The sequence below is a fragment of the Dipodomys merriami genome, unplaced genomic scaffold (assembly GCF_024711535.1).
Source record: "Dipodomys merriami isolate MVZ:Mamm:240054 unplaced genomic scaffold, mDipMer1.0.p SCAF_3, whole genome shotgun sequence".
Taxonomy (NCBI): Eukaryota; Metazoa; Chordata; class Mammalia; order Rodentia; family Heteromyidae; genus Dipodomys; species Dipodomys merriami.
This window is the reverse complement of record NW_027204492.1, coordinates 12005696-12026552: the sequence shown is the minus strand read 5'-3', so window position 1 is coordinate 12026552 and position 20857 is coordinate 12005696. Positions and strand designations below refer to the sequence as shown.

General features: G+C 36.9%; 1 protein-coding gene across 3 annotated transcripts in view; it reads right to left on the bottom strand.

Annotated features, from left to right (window-relative positions):
- Fgf13 (fibroblast growth factor 13) overlaps positions 1–20857 on the bottom strand; it is a 500490-nt gene that overhangs the window by 99333 nt on the left and 380300 nt on the right. Inside the window, exon 1 of one of the 3 annotated variants that reach the window (XM_070039646.1) lies at positions 12850–13012. The exons of the other annotated variants lie outside the window; for them this stretch is intronic. Coding sequence (XP_069895747.1) covers positions 12850–12877 — 28 coding nt within the window. The 5' untranslated portion in view covers positions 12878–13012. Of the gene's footprint in view, positions 1–12849; positions 13013–20857 lie in introns of those variants that run through there. 3 annotated transcript variants of the gene reach the window in all.

The following is a 20857-nucleotide window of genomic DNA, read 5'->3' as shown; positions in this document are numbered from 1 at the left end:
AATGTGTGTGACTTTCTCCCTATCACTAGCTTGGGACTATAGATAGAGTATAGTGTCAATCTAATATCTTTATTTTCAAGAGGCCAGAAATCAGATCAATGAAGAAAACCTGTACCTGAAAACAGTTCATTTTCATAGGATCATCTCTAATAAAAGAGACTATCCAAAATGTTGGCATAGACTTATGGAAGATAATCAATGGGGTGTTACTAGACAAGTTCACAGAAGCACTGGGGGTAGGGTCACACAGACACGTGGCAGATATTATGAAGGAATGCATGCATTTAGTAGATAACTGAGTCATATTATAGACCCCTTTATCAAAACTCTCAAACAAATAGCGTCCAAGAAACTTGGTGGGCATATAAAACTGAGTATGTATAAAATGCCAAGTAAAAACAGGTAACCTCTGACAAGAATATCAGTTGCTGAAAACAGGAGAGTTGGCAAAGGGCTATTAGAGGGTTTTAAAAGCTAGAGTTGACCATAGGGTAGAATTAGGGCAGAAATTTATAAGTGTTGTTCTTATAAATTCACATCAGAACTGGTAAATGAAGTGACTTATTGGAACTATGAATGCTCTTATCTTTGGGACACATGAACCATGTGAACTTACTGTTAAAATAGTCTGAGCTAAAAATGTAATAAAACACAAAGAACTGTCACAGACCAGAGCAGACAGAGGAGATGTGAATAATGCAATTTGCTATCCTAGATTGAATTGTGGAACAGAACAAGGGCATTACTGGGGGAAAATCTGGTAAAATCTGAATAAAATCTATGATTTGGTTGGGAGTAATGCATTGGTGTTCTTAGCTCTAACAACTGTACTGTAGTACATAAGATGTTCACTTTAGGGAAAACTGGATGGATATGGGAATTTAGAAATCTGTACTGTTTTTATAACTTTCTTATCAATCTAAAATTACACAAAATAATTTTAAGTTAAAAAATACATTTTGAGGTTTATTTGTGCTGCACAGCATGGTTTTCTCTAATTAATCAATCTTATTTGTAATAACTCAATAGGTTTTACAAAGTTTTGTTTGTTTTATTTCTTTTCTTGGTCCAGAAGCCACTTCAGAGGTCATCTAGTCCAAATAGTTTCTAATTAACTTGACATATAGGGAAATACTAATGATAGTAAGTATTGAGATTTTTTGTGGGATTAGAAAAGAGATGTCTAATGTAAGATCTATTTTTCATTCCTTTTTGCCAAATTTAATAATTTTCTAAGTAAATGGGACTCTTTTGAGTACTCACTACTCACTGTGACAACAAATAGGAAATAAGTAGATATATAACCTTTGCCATTGCTTGTAAGTAAACAAAAAGTCAAAACAAGTTAAATCCAGGAGTAGAACTCCCCAGATCTAACCATCTGGACACAACAAGTCAAAACAGGTTAAAAACAATTCCTTTATATCTGTTTAAATCAGAATCTATATCCTTATTTTTTGGAAGCAGTACTATGAGATTTCTTGGCACGAAGAGTGCTCACACTACGCATTATGAATTTCAATGATATCTTCAGAGAAGCCAGCTGTGGATGGTGTTCATGATTTCAGTAGATGCATGCCATTTAGGGCAAAAAATATTTAATTGATAATTTAACACTCTCTTTCCTAACCAAAGGAACCTGACACATATTTCTATTGCTAGTTGCTTTTATGTGTTCAAGAAACTTACTGTTCCTTCCCACAATCCCCCTGCAAAAGCAGGGATATTATTGGTAATGGCAAAGCCTGAGTCTTTATTGGCTCTCTAGGTACTATGGTAAAGCAATGCTGCTTATGGGTTTGTAGGTGAAAATTATAAAGTGTTTATTTATATTTCACATAAAATTGTTATTTCCCCTTTAGAATTTAGAGTCCTTGGTGGAATGATGTAAATAAGCCATCTAGATTTGAGTCTTAGTTCTCCTGTTGCCTAGACTTGGGCTTTGGGGAAGCTTCTGTTCCTCATTTATGAAATGATTGCATAAATTAGATGATCTCAAAGGTCTATGAACATGACACCTCTTTGGATTTAATAAGCATTTCACTAATCAGAAAAACAATGGCTATGGGAATTTATCACATAGCCATGGACTTATCAGTCTATCATATTTAAGCTGCTCTACCAAATTGAAAAAAGTCATGAAACATAAGAAGACTGAAGCTTAAGGGCAAGCTTTCTACCTAGTGCAGAAGATGAAGAGTGGTTAAGAGAATGGAATTTGTGACTAGAACACTTAGCTAGAGGTGCTTTTTTCTTTCTTGCTTTTGTTTGTAAGGTATTTAAACCATTTGATTCTTTTGTTTCTCTTGTATGTTCTTCCCCCATGATATAACCCCTGTTTTCACTGCATTTGATGCTGCTACCCTTCATCTTGTATATACATTTTTCTAATTTGGGGAGGGGAAGGGAAATAACAAAACGTTGAAACAAGGATACAGGTTGGCCCATTGTAACAATGAGATGTACAAGACACTATATTGAAAATGAATTTTACAATTTGGAGGGGGAATGGGGGAGCTGGGGAGGTGGAGACGGAAGGGATAGTAGGGGAAAAACAAAGAAGGAGGTAACAATGCTCTATAGTAAATGTACTTACTCATGTAACTGTAACCCCTCTGTACAGTATTTTTACAATAAAAATATAAAAATACGGAGGAAGATGAGGAAATATAGGAGAACATTTCACTTTTATTCAGTTTTTTCTGTAATTGGTTCTTACAAAAGGTTTATTTTTTTCCTAAAACTACTCTAAAACAAAGGCTGTTTTTTGTCAAAAAAAATCTTCATTCAGTAGTATGATGTGACCTTGGAATGCTAATTAACCACTTTGTTCCTCAACTTCCTTTACTAGAAAATAAAAATAACTAATAGTGTGTACCTTCTATGGTAATAGTAAGAATTGTTAATATAAATAAAAAGCTTTGTATGTACTTGGCAAAATGTAGTTACAGTTTGTTGCAGTGGGACACGCCTGTGATACCAGCCATTGGAAAGGAAGGGAAGTTCAAATCCAGCCTGGGCCATATAAGAATACTATTTCTAAAATCTAAAGGATGGAGATGTAGCACAATGGTAGAGCACTTGCCTAGCATGTGTAAGCTACTGCATTCCATTTAAAATGTTGAGAAGGAAAGAGATAGAAAAGAGACACCGAAACAAGAAAGAGAATAGGAGAGAAATACTGAAGCACAAAAGGCTATCATATGAAATTCAAGTGCAGTCAATCTCCCTGAGAATGAATCATAAGTAAATAAAATAACATTCTGACCAAAGCCCATAATCCCATCATTTTACAATATGAAATACAATGAGAAGCATGAAGGAACATAGTCCACATATTTGATTCTATTAGGGAACAGTTATAGATTTACCCAAGAAGTGCACAGTATATCAACAAGGCCAATGCATTTCAGTGATCTACGCAAAATATTCAGTAAAATGTAGAATTAAACTAATGATGAATAGTTACTTATCTTTAAATTAGATAACAAAATATGACTCACAAGTACTAATATAAAAGAATGCTTCAAGAGGCATTCTTGTGAACAATGGGTTAAATTTTGTAAAAACTCTCTCCAAGTTCAACAAGTTATCATGCTAAATATGAAAAAGAAGACAGACAAAAACTTATATTTAACCGTGAGTTTTACTCACCCAGTATTTTAATATTATATGATCCTTTCCAAAGCCACAGTTAGAAAAAGCTGAAGAGAAATGTGTGAATTCTTACTCTGCTGAAGATCCTTATAGGCAGTAAAATATGAACACATTTATATTAAATCAAAGCATTTTATGAAGTATAATCCATCATGAAAGGGCTTATTTGCTTACACTCTACTCTAAGCCGATAGCTTTTTTTTGCAGCTTTACTGTTTTGGCTCTATGGGCTATAACTCCAGGTTCTCCCAAGTTTCAAAGTGGATTATATCTACCATTTAGCATTTAAACATTGCTAGGTAGAGATAAAGGTTTTTTTTTGCCTTTCCCCCAGTTCCAAATACTCTATCCTTTGATGCATAATACTTTGAATTTTCAATTACCCTTAATTTAAACTACATCATAAACAATCTCTGACACTAAATTTCACAACTGTATTTAAGTGGGCAATATCTGTATTTATTGCTTAGTTAAGTACTGCACAGAATTGTGATATTATATGGTTGAAGGACATTGTATTAACAATGTATTTTTTTTCTACTGCACTAGTATTCAAGCACTGTACTCAAGTACAATGGTAAACAAACGCAGAAAGTGTCAGTCCATATGAGGGTACATTTTAGTTGTCCAACAGTAGGAAAAATCGGTCATTAACTAAGGGGAAAGAAGGAAATTAAGATCTTTAAACATGAGGTCAAGTAAAAAAAAAAAAGAGAGAGAGAAACTGTCCATTTACGCAGGTTCCCCTACTAAAGCAAGATTGTGATCCTGCTCTTAAATGTGAAAGCTATTATTCACCTAATGTAACTAAAAGCAACAACAAAGCTCTAACAGTAGACTGATCTCAAACAAAATACTAATGGTATAATTAAAAGAAAGATATTTCCATTTGGGGACATTGACACTGTTTGCCTTAGTTTATACTTTATCACCCCAGTGACATATTCAAACAGAAATTAATTATTGAACAAAAAGGACCACCAAAAGGAAGCAGATATGAAACATTTTCAAAATAGAGAGAAAATAGAACCAGTCTCAGAGATGACCCAATTCAAAGAATTTTCAAATGGCGATTTTAAAATTATGATACATATTTATAAAGACTTGGTGGAAGAGGTGAACAACATAAATCATCAACATGATGCATAATTTCAGCATTGAGATGGAAATTTAAATAGAAATGGAAATTGAAAAACATGAAAAGCTAGAAATGAGATGTAGAATATCACAGATGTTGAATTCTTTTAAAGGACTCATGAGATAATTGGATATAGCAGAGCAAGGAATTTGTGAGGAGTGTAATCTAAAAGAAAGTATCTAATACACACAAAAATGAAATGAATAGCAAAAATTTGAAACAATGTATCAGGGACAATACTAAATTATCTTGTATATAGGCAAATGGAGTCTTAGGGAGAGAAGAGAAAGAAAATTGGGCAGCATAAATATGTCAGAATACAGTAGTAAAATTTTTCAAAAATTATAAAAGATACTATGTTATCGATTTAATATAGAATCTCGCTAGGCCATTCACCCATGAATGGATAAAGGAAATGTACCATATGTTCACAATGGAGTATTATTTAGGTACAAAAAATGATCTTTTATCTGCAAGAAAATGAATGGAACTAAATATCATTATGTTAAGTTAAAAAGCTCAACTGAGAAAGTCAACTATTACCAGTTCTCTCTCCTATCAGGAATCTATCCTGATGAAAATGAATGACAGAAATGTAAAACAGGTGATGTGTGGAGATGAAAGACAGTGGCATGGATGAAGGGAGAAAAGAGTGAATATGGTCAAAACACTGTATATATGTGTATGAAATAAAATAATATTTTTTGAAATTGTCCCAATAAGTGGGGAGTAGGAATAGGATAAGTGGTAGATGGGATAGTGTGACCAGGGTACATTACATCCATATAGGAAAACATCACAATAACACCCATTTGTATAACTAATATATGCCAATAAAAATAGAAGAAAACATGTCATAGACTACAAAGCATTAATAAAACAATCAACACCAAAAACTAGTCACGTCATAACCAAATTGCTAAAAAATCAAAGGTAAAGAGAAAGTCTACAGAAAGAAATACAATAAAGTGGAATAATAATAAGGAAATTATATAATTTCTTTCTTTCTTTTTTTTTTGGTCATGGGCCTGAACTCTGGGCTTGAGCACTGTCCCTCAGCTCTTCAGCTCAAGGCGAGTGCTCTACCACTTGAGCCACAGCACCACTTCTGTCTTTTTCTGCTGCTGTGGTTCTGAGGAATCGAACTCAGGGCCTCATGCATGCAAGGCAAGCACTCTACCACTGAGCCACCTTCCCAGCCCCAGAAATTACATAATTTCATTTTGAAATAATGCACAGAAGAATAGGGAACATCTAATCTTTAAAGTATTTAAAGTAAAACAGGATTTATCAAGCCTGAACTATGTATCTAGCCACAAGTATTCATCAAGGAGAACAATGGTTGCCTACCAAGTGTGAAGTGTTGAGTTCAAACCTAATTACCACCAAAAATTAGTATCTACCAAAGATGAAAATAAAGTAACTATGGTTTAGGAAACAAGAACTTGAACAGCTGGATACTGGTAGTGCCAATCAATAATCTTAGCTACTCAGAAGGCTAAGATACAAAGAATTACAGTTTGAAGCCAGTCCTTGTCAGATAAGTTCCATCTCCAAAATAACCAGTATAAGTAAGGCTGGAGATGTTGCTCAACTGGTAGAACAGTGAGAACCTAGTAAGCAAGACCAGTAAGCATGAGGCAATGAGTTCAAACTCTAGTACCAGAAAAAAAAATTGAAAGAAATTCTTTGCCAATAAATTTGCATTACACGAAATTCACAAAACAATTGTTTAATCTGAAGGGAAAACAGATAAAATTGATTGTAGTTCTATAGGAAGAAGTGAAAAATACTAGGAGAAAATAAAACTCTACAGAATAAAAGAACTTCATAAAAAAATCTCGTATGCAGGAATTACATAAAAGACTACTGATTAGTGTAATAAATAAATATAATTTTTAAAACATTAGGAAATGGATTTATAGGGCAAACGGAGTACAACATGAGAAGATAATCACAACATTTGTGAGTAGGTAGTTAGAAAAAACATGCCATAAATAGTTACCTTGTTGGTGAAGTAAAAAACCAGAGATACCCTGGCGGTAGTGGTCATGACCATAATAGTAATATAATCTAGAATACAATATAATATAGTATATTATAATATAATCATGACTATATTCAAGTGACAGATAGATTTTAGGATTGCAGTTTGATGCCAGCCTGGCCAGGAAAGTCCATGACACCAAAGAGGCTCTGTGGCTTAAGTGGTAGAGCACTAGCCTCCAGCAAAAGAAGCTCAGGGACGGTGCTCAGGCCTGAGTTCAAGCCACAAGACCAGCACAAATTAGCAAGTATAAGTTACAGATGTATATTTTCTGTTTGAGAAACTTAGAAATAATGCCCAGAAGATAATAGAAAAATAACATTTGATTCACCTCCAAAATACTAGAAAATATGAATAGAGGGACATCTTTTTCAGTAGGACATACAGACTTCAAACTCAGAAATAGAATAATATATACATTTTTATTCTTTAAACATAAAGACACAGAGGATGAAAGTCAAAGAAGAAATCTGCATATTAGAAGTACTAAATCTAACAAAGATTGTGTGACCATGCAAATATCTAGCAAGATAAACTTCATGATGAATATTATTACCAGAGACCATGAGAGACATGTCTTAATTATAAAACACTCCATTAATCAAACAGCTTCTTATGTGTTTATATCTAGTAGCACTGCTACTATAGAGTTAAAAAATTGATAGCACTAAAAAGAAACAAATATAGCCTATAGTTATGGTTGAATATTTCAATACTCATTTTGAGTAGTTTCAGCGAGCTGTGAGGAAAGAAAAAATACATTTAGAAAAAAAAAAAACAGAATGTAGAAGGACTGAATAACACTATAAGGTTCATGTGATATGAACTTAGGGAAAATAAATTACTCAACAATAAATCAAAACCTAAGCCATAAGATCAGTTTAAATAACTTTCTAAGATTCAAAACCAAACAGAGTGTAGGGACTGATGGCAAAAATATTAAGCTTGAAATATCATGAATATAAATAAATCATATCCCTTAAAAATGGAAAAAATGGTATACATGCAAAAAATTCATGAGTAAAAGGAAGATCCAAAGGGGAAGTTGGAAAACACTTTGATTAAAATGATAACAATATGTCAAAAATGTAATTTAATTTAAAGTAGCCCTTATATGGGAAATTTGTAGCTTTAAACTTGCTTTTATTTCAGAAGAATGTTATAAAGGAAATTATTTATGTTTTATCTTAAAAATCTGGAAAAATAATTAAATTCTGAATAAGTAGGAAAAAGTAATAAAAAATGAGAAAGGAAACCAATGATATAGAAATCATATAATCACTAAAGCCAAAAGCTGATTCTTTGAAACAGATGAATAAATATTTTTCTGGTACAATTAGGGTTTTTACTCAGGGTCTTTTCCTTGCCAGGTAAGCAATCTGACATTTGACCTACACCCTATCCCTTTTTTGCTTTTTAGTTACTTTTCAGATGGGGTAGCTTGCATCCTTCTATGTCTCTCACATATGTGGGATTACAGGTATTTTCCACCATACCTGGCTTATTTATTTAGGCAAACTCTCGCTATTTGCCAGAATTGCCCTCCATCCATGATTCTTCCAATCTCCACCTCCAAATACCTGACATTACAGGCATAAGGTAGTGTACCTGGACAAGATTGTTAAAGTTTGAAACCACTAGTAATCCATATCAAGGAAAGCATGCTGCTACTACAAATTGTTATTGTAGAAACAATTAATATAATTAAACAAGTGGGCATATTACTGGAGACACTGTAGAATTAAAACAATAATTCAAAGCTGTTGTGGACAACTAAATAATCAAAGAAAACCAGACAAAGGACTTGAAAAAAAATACGTCACTAAAGGAGATATACAGATATACTAAGCATATTTAATCGGTATCCAACATCATTAGTAATCAGGCTGAAATATTTTTTTCATTTATTGTGAAAATACCATACAGAGGGGTTACAATTACATGAGCAAGTTAATGAGTACATTTCTTATCAAGCATTGTTGCCTCCTCCTTTGTTTCCCCTTCCCATCCCTTCCCATCTACCCCCTCTTCCCCCCAGATGTGCCAAAGGTGTAAAGTTTGTTTTTCGACATGTCTTGTATATCTTATTGTTGCAATGGGTCCACCTGTATCCCTATTTAAACCATTTGTTTTTTCCCTTCCCCTGCACAAATTATACCAACATCAAATACAGTGAAAACAGGGGTTATACCATGGGGGAGGAACATACAAAGCAACAATGGATTAAGAAAATGTGGTATATATACACAATGGAATTCTATGCTTCCATCAGAAAGAATGACATTGCCCCATTGGTTAGGAAGTGGAAAGACTTGGAAAAAATTATATTAAGTGAAGTAAGCCAGGCCCAAAGAAACATCGGTCCCATGGTTTCCCTTATTTGCAATAACTAGTATATGTCTGAGACAAGCAGAAATGGTCAGATAAGTTGATGTTAGGCGAAATGAACCCCAAGATAAGGACTCAAATGTTTTTTCTTTCTTGCTATTGTTTCTAACATATTTATAAGTCTGAAATAAATTTAAATCAAAACGAATGTCATTATATCCATACAAGGTGAAGAGAATGAGAGCAATGGACAACATCAAGTGTTGATGACTAGTAGACTAATCAGAATGCTGAGACATTGCTAGTGTGAGTGGGGGTGTAGAATGGTAGAGCCATTTGAGGATTTTGTTTCATAGTAGCTTTAGGTAAATATATAAACCAATAATTTCATTGGTAGGTGTTTTTCCAAAACAAATTAAAACAGTTGTCCAAGGAGGATTTGTAAACAAACAAAAATGCTTGTAGCATCTTAACTTATTAATGCCCAAAGTGGAAAAAATCCAACAGTCTCTGAATGCATGAATAAGCAAAGTTGAATACTATTCTGTACTAAAAGTTAATCTATCACTACCATACACAGAAACATGGGTGAATGTCAAAAACATTCCAGGTTAAATATTCCCAATGGATATATTAAACGCCCTTATGATGCTTATTATTCAGGAAATGTTCATTTTATAGAAATGTTTCAAAAAAAATAAACTTCTTTTTCCCCTATGATAACCCTCATGGATTTCAAATGGGAATTGGTTTGTATGGAATTGTTTGAAACAATTTTATTGTATAAAGCAAGATACACCATACTGTAGATAGAGATATGCTTGAACTTGGAGACCATGCTCAGAGATCCTGGTGAAATTCAAAGAAATGTTATCATTTGCAATTCAAAAGCCTCCAGTTTCTAAAGCAAATCGTGAAAGGCAAATGTAGCCTTCCATGAGATGGGCCTAAAGATAAACATGAGAGTCCTTTGTGCTTTGACTTATAACACCAACAAAGAAAATATATTGAAAGAGTTTTCAGTGTTCTATGCTGCCATTTTGGATACTTAAAAAATTGTCAATCTCTAGCCCAGGTGACAATAAGAGTTGTGGAAAACGTGAGCTATGAATATCTGGAAGTACACATCTGACCTCTATCAACTGCACTAAGGGACTACTGATTGAAAAACAATACCTTTACTTTTCATTTCATAAGAGCCCATGGCTAAGGAAAGCATTAAAATACATTGTTTTTCACTGCTTTCAGAGAAAGGGGGGGGTGGGGGAAATCTGTCTTCATGTATTCTGTTTTGGAATTGCTAAGTCAACATGACATGTGGATTACTAGGCAGGTAATGGCCACCCAATACAACGTCTGTAACCAAAGAGAAACAGAAGAGAACATGAAGGGATTTAGTGATGCTCAAGAAATAAAGACAAGCAGAATGCAGTAAGGTAAGGATAAAACCTAAGAATGGAGTGAGCAGAAATATGGTATGTTAGAAGTAAGACTAAAATGGTACCATAGTAAAACTCAGGTTTTGTAACTTAAATAAGACTATGAAGGCTTTAGGATGTGAAGGATTGCGCAGAACACAGGATTGGTCTGGTTATCAGTTTCCCTAAAGACCAACAAGAGGCCTCCGATGGACGGGAATGATGTACTTAGGGAGGAAGCTCTTGCCTTGAGAGGTGTTCAGGGAAGAACTTGTGGCTGAAGTGACTGGAGGCAGTCTCGTGTATGTATGAAGTTTAAAGTGTTTTTCTGGAGGGGGGGGTGGGCAGAGATAAAATATATTACCTTTCTTGAGACTAGACATTCTTTGACTATAGAAGCCTTTCTCCTGCTACCATTGGCACTGTGCCATAAACTCAGTGCCTAAGCTATATACATATTCCTTCCAAAGGTGAACAATGGCAGCATCTCCACTTACTGCTTGTCCATCTCACAGCTTGCATTCATTTCTGCAAAGGAGCTAGGATGTATGCCTAGTAAAATGGACATGTCTAAGTATAATATTTCATCAATCAATCCTGAAGTCTTTTGTAAGCAAAAAGTTGGCTTGTGCTTGAATCTAACCCAACAGCTTAGATGACAACAGGACTATATCCAATTAATAGATGCACATGTCGATGCAATATTTTTTTAGCGAGAATTACATGTGTCACAGACCTTACTCAGCACATTATTAATGCATATATTCTACCCAACTGTTTTACAAGCACAGCGTCAGGCAGAAATGTTTCAGACATATATACTATATTCTGAACTAAGCGATAATGGTGCCTGTAGTTCTTTCTTTTAAGGATTATTATAAACTGACGCCCTTCGAGCAGGTAAAAATTCTAGTGCGTTAATTAGAGACATAGACAAATGCTGAACTAATTTCACAAATTCTATACTCATTTTTTATCATTATGGTTACCTTTATTGCCCTAACCTTTGAAATGAGACTTGTTCTCTTATTTTCATGGGAAATTCAACTCCAAATAACCAAATGAATGGTGCATATATGACATGAGAGATCAATCAACCTTTTGGGGGTTGCTCTAGGACCACCCAAAGTACAGGTGACCCTATAAAATATTCAAGCTAATTCCAGTAATTAACATGAACAGATAGGTGGTAGTCAACAGTTTCAAGTGGCAGGGAAATGATTTTGAAAAAAAATTCAAATGAACAATCATTCATCTGGACAAAATGTTCTACACAAATAATACATTTCAAGATCTTCGTATTATTTGGAATCCTTTCAAATCCAATGATAAAGACAGTGTGAAGGGTTTCAATAAATGTTTGTCTGATGAACTTATATTATTCAGCTAATACAAAGATTGGCAAAAAAAAAAGTGTACGAGAAATGATGTCAGTCTTCATATAGTTACGTGTTAAAAGTTCCCATTAAACAGTCTCCACTGGAGTGATTTTAAGCCTTCCAAGAGAACCCCTGTCCTATTTTCAAAGAGCCTTCAAAGTGGGTACCGGCTCCAGCCACCTTCTCTCCGCGCTTGTTTATCCTTAAGCTGGAGGTTCTTGGGCGTTGGTTCCTTCAGCTGTCTGCCGCATCTCCCTGCCGTCATGGAGGAACACAACTCCTATTTTCCCTTAGACATTATGGATTGCCTATGCCCCGTGCTTTCCCCAAAGGTCCATCTAATAGGATTCTCAAAAATCCTGTGTGATTGTGTTCACCTTTCCCCAGCTTTCTGTCCCCTTCTCTTTTTTCCCCCTTCTCTTTGTTATCTGTCACAAAGGAAATATTCCTTTAAGCTAATTACCATGACTTATTCTCTTTTCTTCTTTATAAGTTAAAAATGCATGCTTTGTGCCAGGTGTATAGTTAATGTAGCTCTAGAAGTAGGAACTCACTCTTGAGTCATCTAGTACACTATTATCTAAAAACAAATAGGGTTTTAAATAGTCTGATATACACATACATTTTTCAAGAACAGTAGTTTACATTTCTCTTAAAGAAAGGATGCATTTCTCTTAAAGAAAGGATGCATTTCTCAAATAGTCTAAGCTGAACAGCCAAACGCCAAAGAATAATGAGGACTTAGAGCCCCTCTCCTATCCAGAAAGACAAAAGACAACAGAAAGATCCCCGGCATAAATCTGTCCATTTCACAAAACATTAATGTCCCACATAAGCTTTTCAATGTATCTACTTCAAAAATATCTCTTAAATGAATCTTACCTGAATAGGACTTCCTTAACAAAGCCATGCTTCTTTATAAGCTGGTCCTACCCAGACAATTGTTGTCTACATTTGGAGCAGCCACAGAGAGGAGATCAGAGAAAGTTTAAGGCATATCTAAAGTATTCTCCAAGGTACTGGCCAGAAACATCAAGCCCATACTCGTGGTATAGAGAGATCATTAATGGGCATTAGTGACAGACCATTATGACTCTCACAGATCATTAATGATTCATCATGTAGCAGTATTGTTCTGGCAGTAATCAGACCACTGCTTAGGCGCAGATATAAGCTCTGCCCATACTATTTGCTTAAACTTATTATTTCCAAGCATAAAATTTTATTTTGCCTTCTAGAATTACGAAAAAATGGTCTGTAACAGGATCCCTCAACACATTAGAGCTTTTGGAGTTAGCTGCCTTTTTTAGTAGATGCTCCGCCTATGGTCAGGAATCTTGTAGTCTGAAAGGCTCCCCAATAGCTTTGGGGTTGTAGAAATGTGTCTTTTATTTTGAAATTGAATTATTGATGAATAGAAAATGCTACAAGCAAAACAGACATTTACAAGAATTACAGTCACTCAGTCCTCTGAAAATTACCTGTAAAATGTTCAAATTTTTCCAAAACTTTTGGTTCCTCACCTAAAAAAGTACATTTTCATATCCAGATCTCTTCTTAAAAATTCAGAGAATCTGTCAGCAGCCTATGAAGAGGATTTCTATTAATGAGAGTGAAAAGCAAGAACTGGACAATTTCAGCATTGTATTATGCAAGTTATTGCTACCCTCAAGGGTGTTAAGAGCAAATCAAAATTCTAAAGCAAAGGAGAAAACCTTTATTGTCATTCTTTTTATTTTTGCTTTATGGAAGATCCACTATTTTGGTTTAAAATGCAAATAGAAATGGAAATGCAAGTTATTCCGGGAACAAATGAGTCTTTCCTATTGAACAGATTGGATTCTCCTTCTGTGTGGCTCTGGGAAAACTTCCCTTGAGTCAGAGTGAAGGGAAATCTGTCTCAAATTCTGAATATTGTCACTATCAATGAATATTGAAGAATTACTGACACCCACAGGGAGCTATATTTATGGATCTCCATCACCCATATTCAGAGTTATATGGAAAGTAAGATTATGTATATTCAAAAGCATTCCATGAACTTACATATCTTGCTTTAAGCTTTTCTGCATAATCAAAATTGCCTTGTGCTCTGTGTCTCCACTTTTCCATCCAACACTAAGAGTGTAACAGACAACAGCTGCAAATGTTAGCCCCTCCCAGAGGGATGCAGCCTCCAGCAGAATTGGTTTAGCTGTAAAGATGAGATTTCAGCAGGAGGCAGAGAATGAAGTAAATTTGCTGTACTCTGACATCAAACACCCTCCCCTATTCCCCAGGAACCATCCACAGCCAAGGGATCTGAAGATCAGGATCCCTTACAACACAGAAGAGCACAAGAGTTGTTCCTCTGTAGAGCTGACTTCTCAAATGCATGAGCTAGGCAACTGCACAGGGTCTGTAAAGGGCTCTGCACTTGGTTTCATGCTTTGCTACTACTATTCTGAAATCTCCTAATGTGTAAACAAAGGACCCTATGCTTTTGTTTTGCACTAGAGTCTGCAAATGATACACTCAGTGCTCTCCCTCAAGAAGACCATTTGTTAAATGACCAGACATAGTTAGTGCTCAGGTCACCAAGTACACAGATAGACTCAGATAGCTGTTTGCAAACCAAAATGGCTAATGGAAGAATTTGAGCTTCAGTGAAGTCTTTACACAGGAGAGATGCCAACTTCCTCCAAATAAAAATAGAATACCCTAATATGCAGGCAGCCTCTCTTGGCCAATGTAAGAGCTCTTTCCTCCCCCTCCCCGCCCCCAAAGGGCATTTCCCCAGGGACAAGATTAAGTCATCTCCATATGAGTGGTCTTATCAGGTCTAATCAGGAGACCTAGGCTTTCCACTGTGCCCCCAGTTTATTATTCTCCTAGCTTTGATGGGGCTGCAAGGGGCTGGGGGTGGGGGGAGAGGACTATCAGAAAAGTGAGTAGCTCCATCTTTTGATGTCTAGACAGCACCGAAATAAACAAAATGGGGGCTGATACACAGCCAAACTGCAAGGTAGGTGAAATTTATTTCTGCTGCTCTCTCCTTTTTCCTGAATGAATTTGTAGCCTCCCAGGGCCTTCATGTCCCTCTGCAGCTGCCTCTCATTTCACTGCAAGAGTAACCACTACCACTTGACTAACTCATCCTTTCTACCTTCCCCTGTACCACATCTTCCTGCTGGCCTAGTCCTCAACACAGCTGGTCTTCAAAGGCTATCTGGAGCAATAAAATGTGATGAAGCCAGTGAACATGGTTCCCAAAGTCTTTTTGATTTGGAAGGGGATGTCTTTATTGCCATTGGGCATGTTCTTCTCACTCACATGGTGTGATACATGGAAGGACTCTAAGCAACAGGAACACAAAGAGGAAGGCAGTGCCCAACTGTTACACTGTTTTCCATGGGGATGTATTTCAATGATTTCATCATTGCTTTATTGCAATGTATAAGCCTTAGAACAATGGCACCCTTAATCTTTAGAAAGTACCAGGGTTTACAGGTTGGGACCAACCTAGCGTCTTTGTTCAGAGTGTTATCCCTATGTCCATGCTGCCTCATTCAGTTTCCCCAATGTTCCATGGTTCTTTCACATCTGTACTTCCTTGTTCCTGATCTTCCCTTTTCTCCTTATTAATCTTTCAACAGTCCCTAAGAGTTTGCTGCCAGGTGCTTCACACATCTGTAGTGCCACCTTTGATACCATAGTAACGAACAGCAACCTCTATGGTCATATTACTAAATGTGCTTAAATCTAGCTGTTGGAATGATTCTTTCTTAGCAGACTGTGCATGACCAGAGGGAAAGAACTAGGTATGACAAATACCAATAAACCAACAGTGAAGGTGCTAAAAAACTAAGACTTGTGTGAAATACACAATCACAGAATGGGCTGGTAAGGTGTCTTAGTGGTAGAGTGCTTGCCTAGCATGCAGGAAGCCCTGGGTTCAATTCCTCAATACCACATAAACAGAAAAGGCTGGAATTGGTGCTAGGGCTCAAGTGCTAGAGTGCTAGTGTTGACCAAAAGTAGCTTAGGGGCAGTGCCCAGGCCATGAACTCAAGGCCCAGGTTTGATTTTAAAAGAAAGAAAGAAAGAAAGAAAGAAGACGAAGAAAAAAGAAAAATTGCATCAGAGGTTTTGGATGAAATATTGTACTTGCCAATATGTGAAATGACTGCATATGGTGGTTTCAGTCTCAACAGTCACTACTGATGTCTGGACTCAGTGCTGTGTCACTTACCTTTCACTCACCTATGTCATCAACATCCAGTTCTGTCCTCCCCAACCTTTCCTTCCCCTCCTGGTCTTCTTCCAACTCTTTTGTCTCTTTCTCTCTCTTCCCTCCCTTGCCCTCTCCCCTCTACCTCCTCCCCTCCCCCAATCAATTGACCAATAGTACCCCTTCTGAAGTCAAAATGCATCATCTGTCCCTACAGGCAATCTCCAAGTAAACAGCTCCTGACAAATCTAGTTAACTCTCTGGTGAATGGCCTTTAATCCCAGTCCAAGAGGTTGCAGAGCATCAAGCAGTCATTGCTCTGTGGTCAAGCAGCCCCAGTAAGCTTCCTGCCTTCCTGGAGGCCTCAATCAATACTCTGCCCTCTTCTTCTAGCCCAGACACATCAAAGGCAATAAGGCCTGAGATTTAATCATTTCCCATTAGAATGTAAAGCTCTGTCTCCTGGTCCCCTTGATAGCTGAATTGTTTGAGAATGTCTTCAGATGCTCATGTGAACAGATTTGCTAGGACATTGTTTACTTACGGTGCCAACACAGTTTCTAGGTTAATTATCACAGTATTTTCCTACAAATTAGACATCTTGGCGATACTAATCCCTCCTCTCAGGAAGTTGAAATAGGAAGGGGGGATTTATGTTAGCAAGGACAGAGATATGTATTTCATTTAAAAGCCTGTGGCTCCTGCTTGTTAATCCTATATACCTCAGGAGGCTTGGATCTGAGGATTGAAGTTTGAACTCAGCACTATCTGGAAAATCTCAGAGACTCTTATCTCCACTTAACCACCAAAAAGCCAGAAGTGGAGCTATGGCTCAAGCACAGAATGCCAGTCCTGAGCAGAAATGCTAAGAGACAGCACCCAGGCCCAGAGTTCAAGCCCTAGTCCCAGCACCCACAAAAAAGTATTACATTCAAATAACTTGAAAGGTAATGTCTACAACTCCTTCCTGTATAACTGCCAAAATTTGGAAATAAGCAAGTTGTCATGAATGGATACATAAACTGTGGTAATCTAGACAATGGAACAGTATTCAGTGTAAACCAAGCTAGCAAACTCAGACAAGGCATGAAGGAAAAGTATACATATATTACTTAGTAAAAGAAGTGAATGTCTTATATAACTGTAACCCCTCGGGACATCACCTTTCTAATAACAATAAATGTGCATGAAGAAACAAAACAGAAGTGAACATGATCAGGCTACATGGTATGCGACTCTAACTCTATGATGTTCTGATGGCCACAGGTAAGAGGACAATAGACGTATCAGTGATTGCTAGGAGTTGAAAGGAGGAAGGGAGGAATAGGTAGAGCACATAGGAGATTTTGAGCTGTAAAACTCTGATGGTGGATATGTGCATGTCCTTATACATGTGTCAAGTTCCCAAACCCCAACAGTGAATCCACATACAAATTATGGACTTGGGTGATAATGAGGTATCCATGTAGCTTCATTATTGTAACAGGTGTAGCACTCTGGCTGGGGATGTTGACAGGCCTGGGCACGGTTCCTGACCTTTTGTGCTCAAGGCTAGTACTCTACCACCTTGAACCACAGCATCATTTCTGGAAGAGGTGAAGTTTCTCATGGTAGGCCACACGGCTAGCAACTGGCCAAAGTATTATTAGGAGTTTCCAAAGATTGCTTTTGAGAGTTTCTCCTAACCCAGACTTTTCATGATTCTGTCTCTCTTCCTCCCTTAAGTGTTCTCCGTCAAACCCCATTGCTCTGATTCTATCCAGACTACACAAAGGCTTCTCTTCCTGTAGTACTAACAAGAGCCAGGAGGAAAAGGAATCCCCACTCCCCTTCAGTCAGAAGATGAGAATTATGCATTGCCATCAACTACCAGGAGCTACACCTCTCTCTTATCTTTTCTGAGGGCAAACAGATCAAAGATAAACATGTAGACCCTATCCACCACAGGAATATCAAAAACAGCCCATTGCTTCCTCTGGTCTCAGCTCAAATCTCAGGCTGTACTACTGAGGCCTTGAGGTAAGAAAGACACGATCTACTTTATTTCCATATGAAAGCCACAACTGTATTTTTAAAAAGCAAGTGATAGGAGGGAGGATTGGATTATGATCATCTCATCATTAGCCTACTTGATAATTAAATTAGATACTCATATGAAGCTTTCAGTACAATGCAGGGTACCTGTGAGCCATCAATGGAAGTTAGACCTCTTTTCTTACCCTTAGTCAATTTTTGTCCATTCACTTGTCTCCTCCCGAATATCATCATTATCCTTTCTGACATTTTTTGGCAGCATTTTTGTGAAAACAGATCAATAAGCAAGCCATCTACCGGCATTAACTGAGTCCTTAAAATGTACTAGGATCTCTGCCATATGCAGAGGTTACAAATAAGGAAAACCCAACATGCATATACAGTACAACCCACCAGCTAAATGACAATTCTAAAGAAATTAATACAGTTCAAAATATTACTGAGACTCTGAGAAATAAATGCTATATGTGGAAGGAAGAAAACACAGGCAAGGAATTGAAGATTTGATTTATCTAAGTCATTGCTTTCACCAGCTACAACTTCTCTCAACATTAACTGTGTCATGTATGCTCTGCACTAGGGTCTTTTAAAGAAAAAACAAGCATCAGCTAGGGGGTCACAGCTGGCATCACTGCATGTATATACTCTATTGCGTGTATAGACTATAACAGACAAAAACTGGCCAATGTCCATCTATGATGCCTGGAAAAGTCTTCTAAGATAAGGTTAAAAACAATGTAACATGTTTTTATTCCACTCAACTTTGTTTTGGACACAGTAGTACATAATGCCTTAGTCAGTGGAGGAAAGAATTCTATACATACCACAAATCATACACCTTTAACTTAGTGCCTCAGCCTGGTGTGTGTGTGTGTGTGTGTGTGTGTGTGTGTGTGTGTGTGTGTGTGTGTGTGTGTGTGTGTGTGTGTGTGTGTGTGTGTGTGTGTGTGTGTGTGTGTGTGTGTGTGTGTGTGTGTTTGTGTGTGTGTGTGTGTGTTAGCAGTAAGGAATCCATAATTTTTAACCTCAAGACAGGGTTATTTATTCCTCGTACAACAATACGCAATGCAGAGAAAAGTTACTTCTTTTCTGCAGTTCCCTTGCTCTGAGGAAAAACAAATTCATGGCTTCTTTTGTGTTTACAGTACCCCCTGGTGGAGAAACAGCATATTTCAATGGCTTGCTAAAGCCCTGCCTGCAGTGCATCAATCCTCTTCCTAACAATTTTTAATCCCCTTACAAGTTATATTGAGAAAGAAATTCAACATTCAGTTTTTACCATTAATATCTTATAAGGATAAGGACAAAGTCAAATTTCTGTCCTCTTTCTTCATTTACTTTGAACATTAACTAGGCTAATTTAAAAATTCATTTCAAATACATCCCCTAATTTAGAGAAATACCCTTCTAATGGTTTGATTAAGGAGAGTTATCTGTGCGTGTTAAACACTAGGCCTGTTGTGAATGCCTAGGATACAGAAATGAATAGGCTCCTGTTCTTACTGGTCAAGATCTGGTACAGAGCTCAGTGGCACCTGTGGAAAGCAATCAGTGCCATCTTAGGAAATGCCACACTGTATGTAGATTAGATGCCTTTCAGTGGATAAAAGGTCAAGAAAATATTTTATATATGTGGGAGGGGTGTGAGGGTGTGTGTGTGTGTAAAATAGAACTTTACTCACCTCTCAGGAAGAATGATGATATGCCATTTTCAGGATGGAACTGGAAAAAGTTATGCTAAGTGAAGTAAGTCAGGCTTAGAGAGAGAATGCACATATTTTCTCTCATATGTGGAAGTTAGATATAAATTATAAATCTATATGTTCACATTTACAGACATTAGAGTATGATATAAGCAAGACAGGATAGCAATTGTGTAGCTCCTTTGAACTACTAACTTACAAACTGAAAACCATGAAGCAGGAAGATGGGCTTTTGGGGGTGAGGTACGAGATGAGGCCCAGGGTGGGGTATATGAATAGAGAGCAGAAGGGTGACAAAACACAGTCATAGTGTTCAATGCACATATGTAAAAATGGAACTAGGAAACCTGAGGGGAGGAGTGGGGTTGGGAGAGATGGGGAAGAATGGTGAAAGGGGTGATGCTGATTATACTGTCAAACTCATATGTTGAATTAAAGCCATTTAAGCACAGTATAACATGTTGATGATAACTATACCAATCAATCAATAAACAAATACATGAAAAGAAAATGTAAGGCTGACATCCCATGACTAAAGGTCAAATGAATAGGAAGTGAAAAGGAACAAGACAGGCGTGTGATGGTTGAACTGAGCATTTATTGTTGACTGCTGTGCACTGGTGCTCACACCGGTAATCCTAGTTATTCAGGAGGCTGAGATCTGAGGATTGAAGTTTGAAGCCAGCACAGGCAGACAAATCCCAGAGACTCTATCTCCAATTAATCAGCAAAAAGAAGGAAGTGGAGGTGTAGCTCAAGCAATACCAGAAGTGAATGGAAAAAGCTATGTGAGACGTTGAGATCCTGAGGTCAAGCTCTCATACCAGCATTCACACACAATATACATGAATAGTTTCCCACACAGTAGATAAGATAGAATTGGTTGGTGAGGAAGATAATTAAGTTCCTGTTTCACACAGAACTAGAGATGTTTATTTCCAAG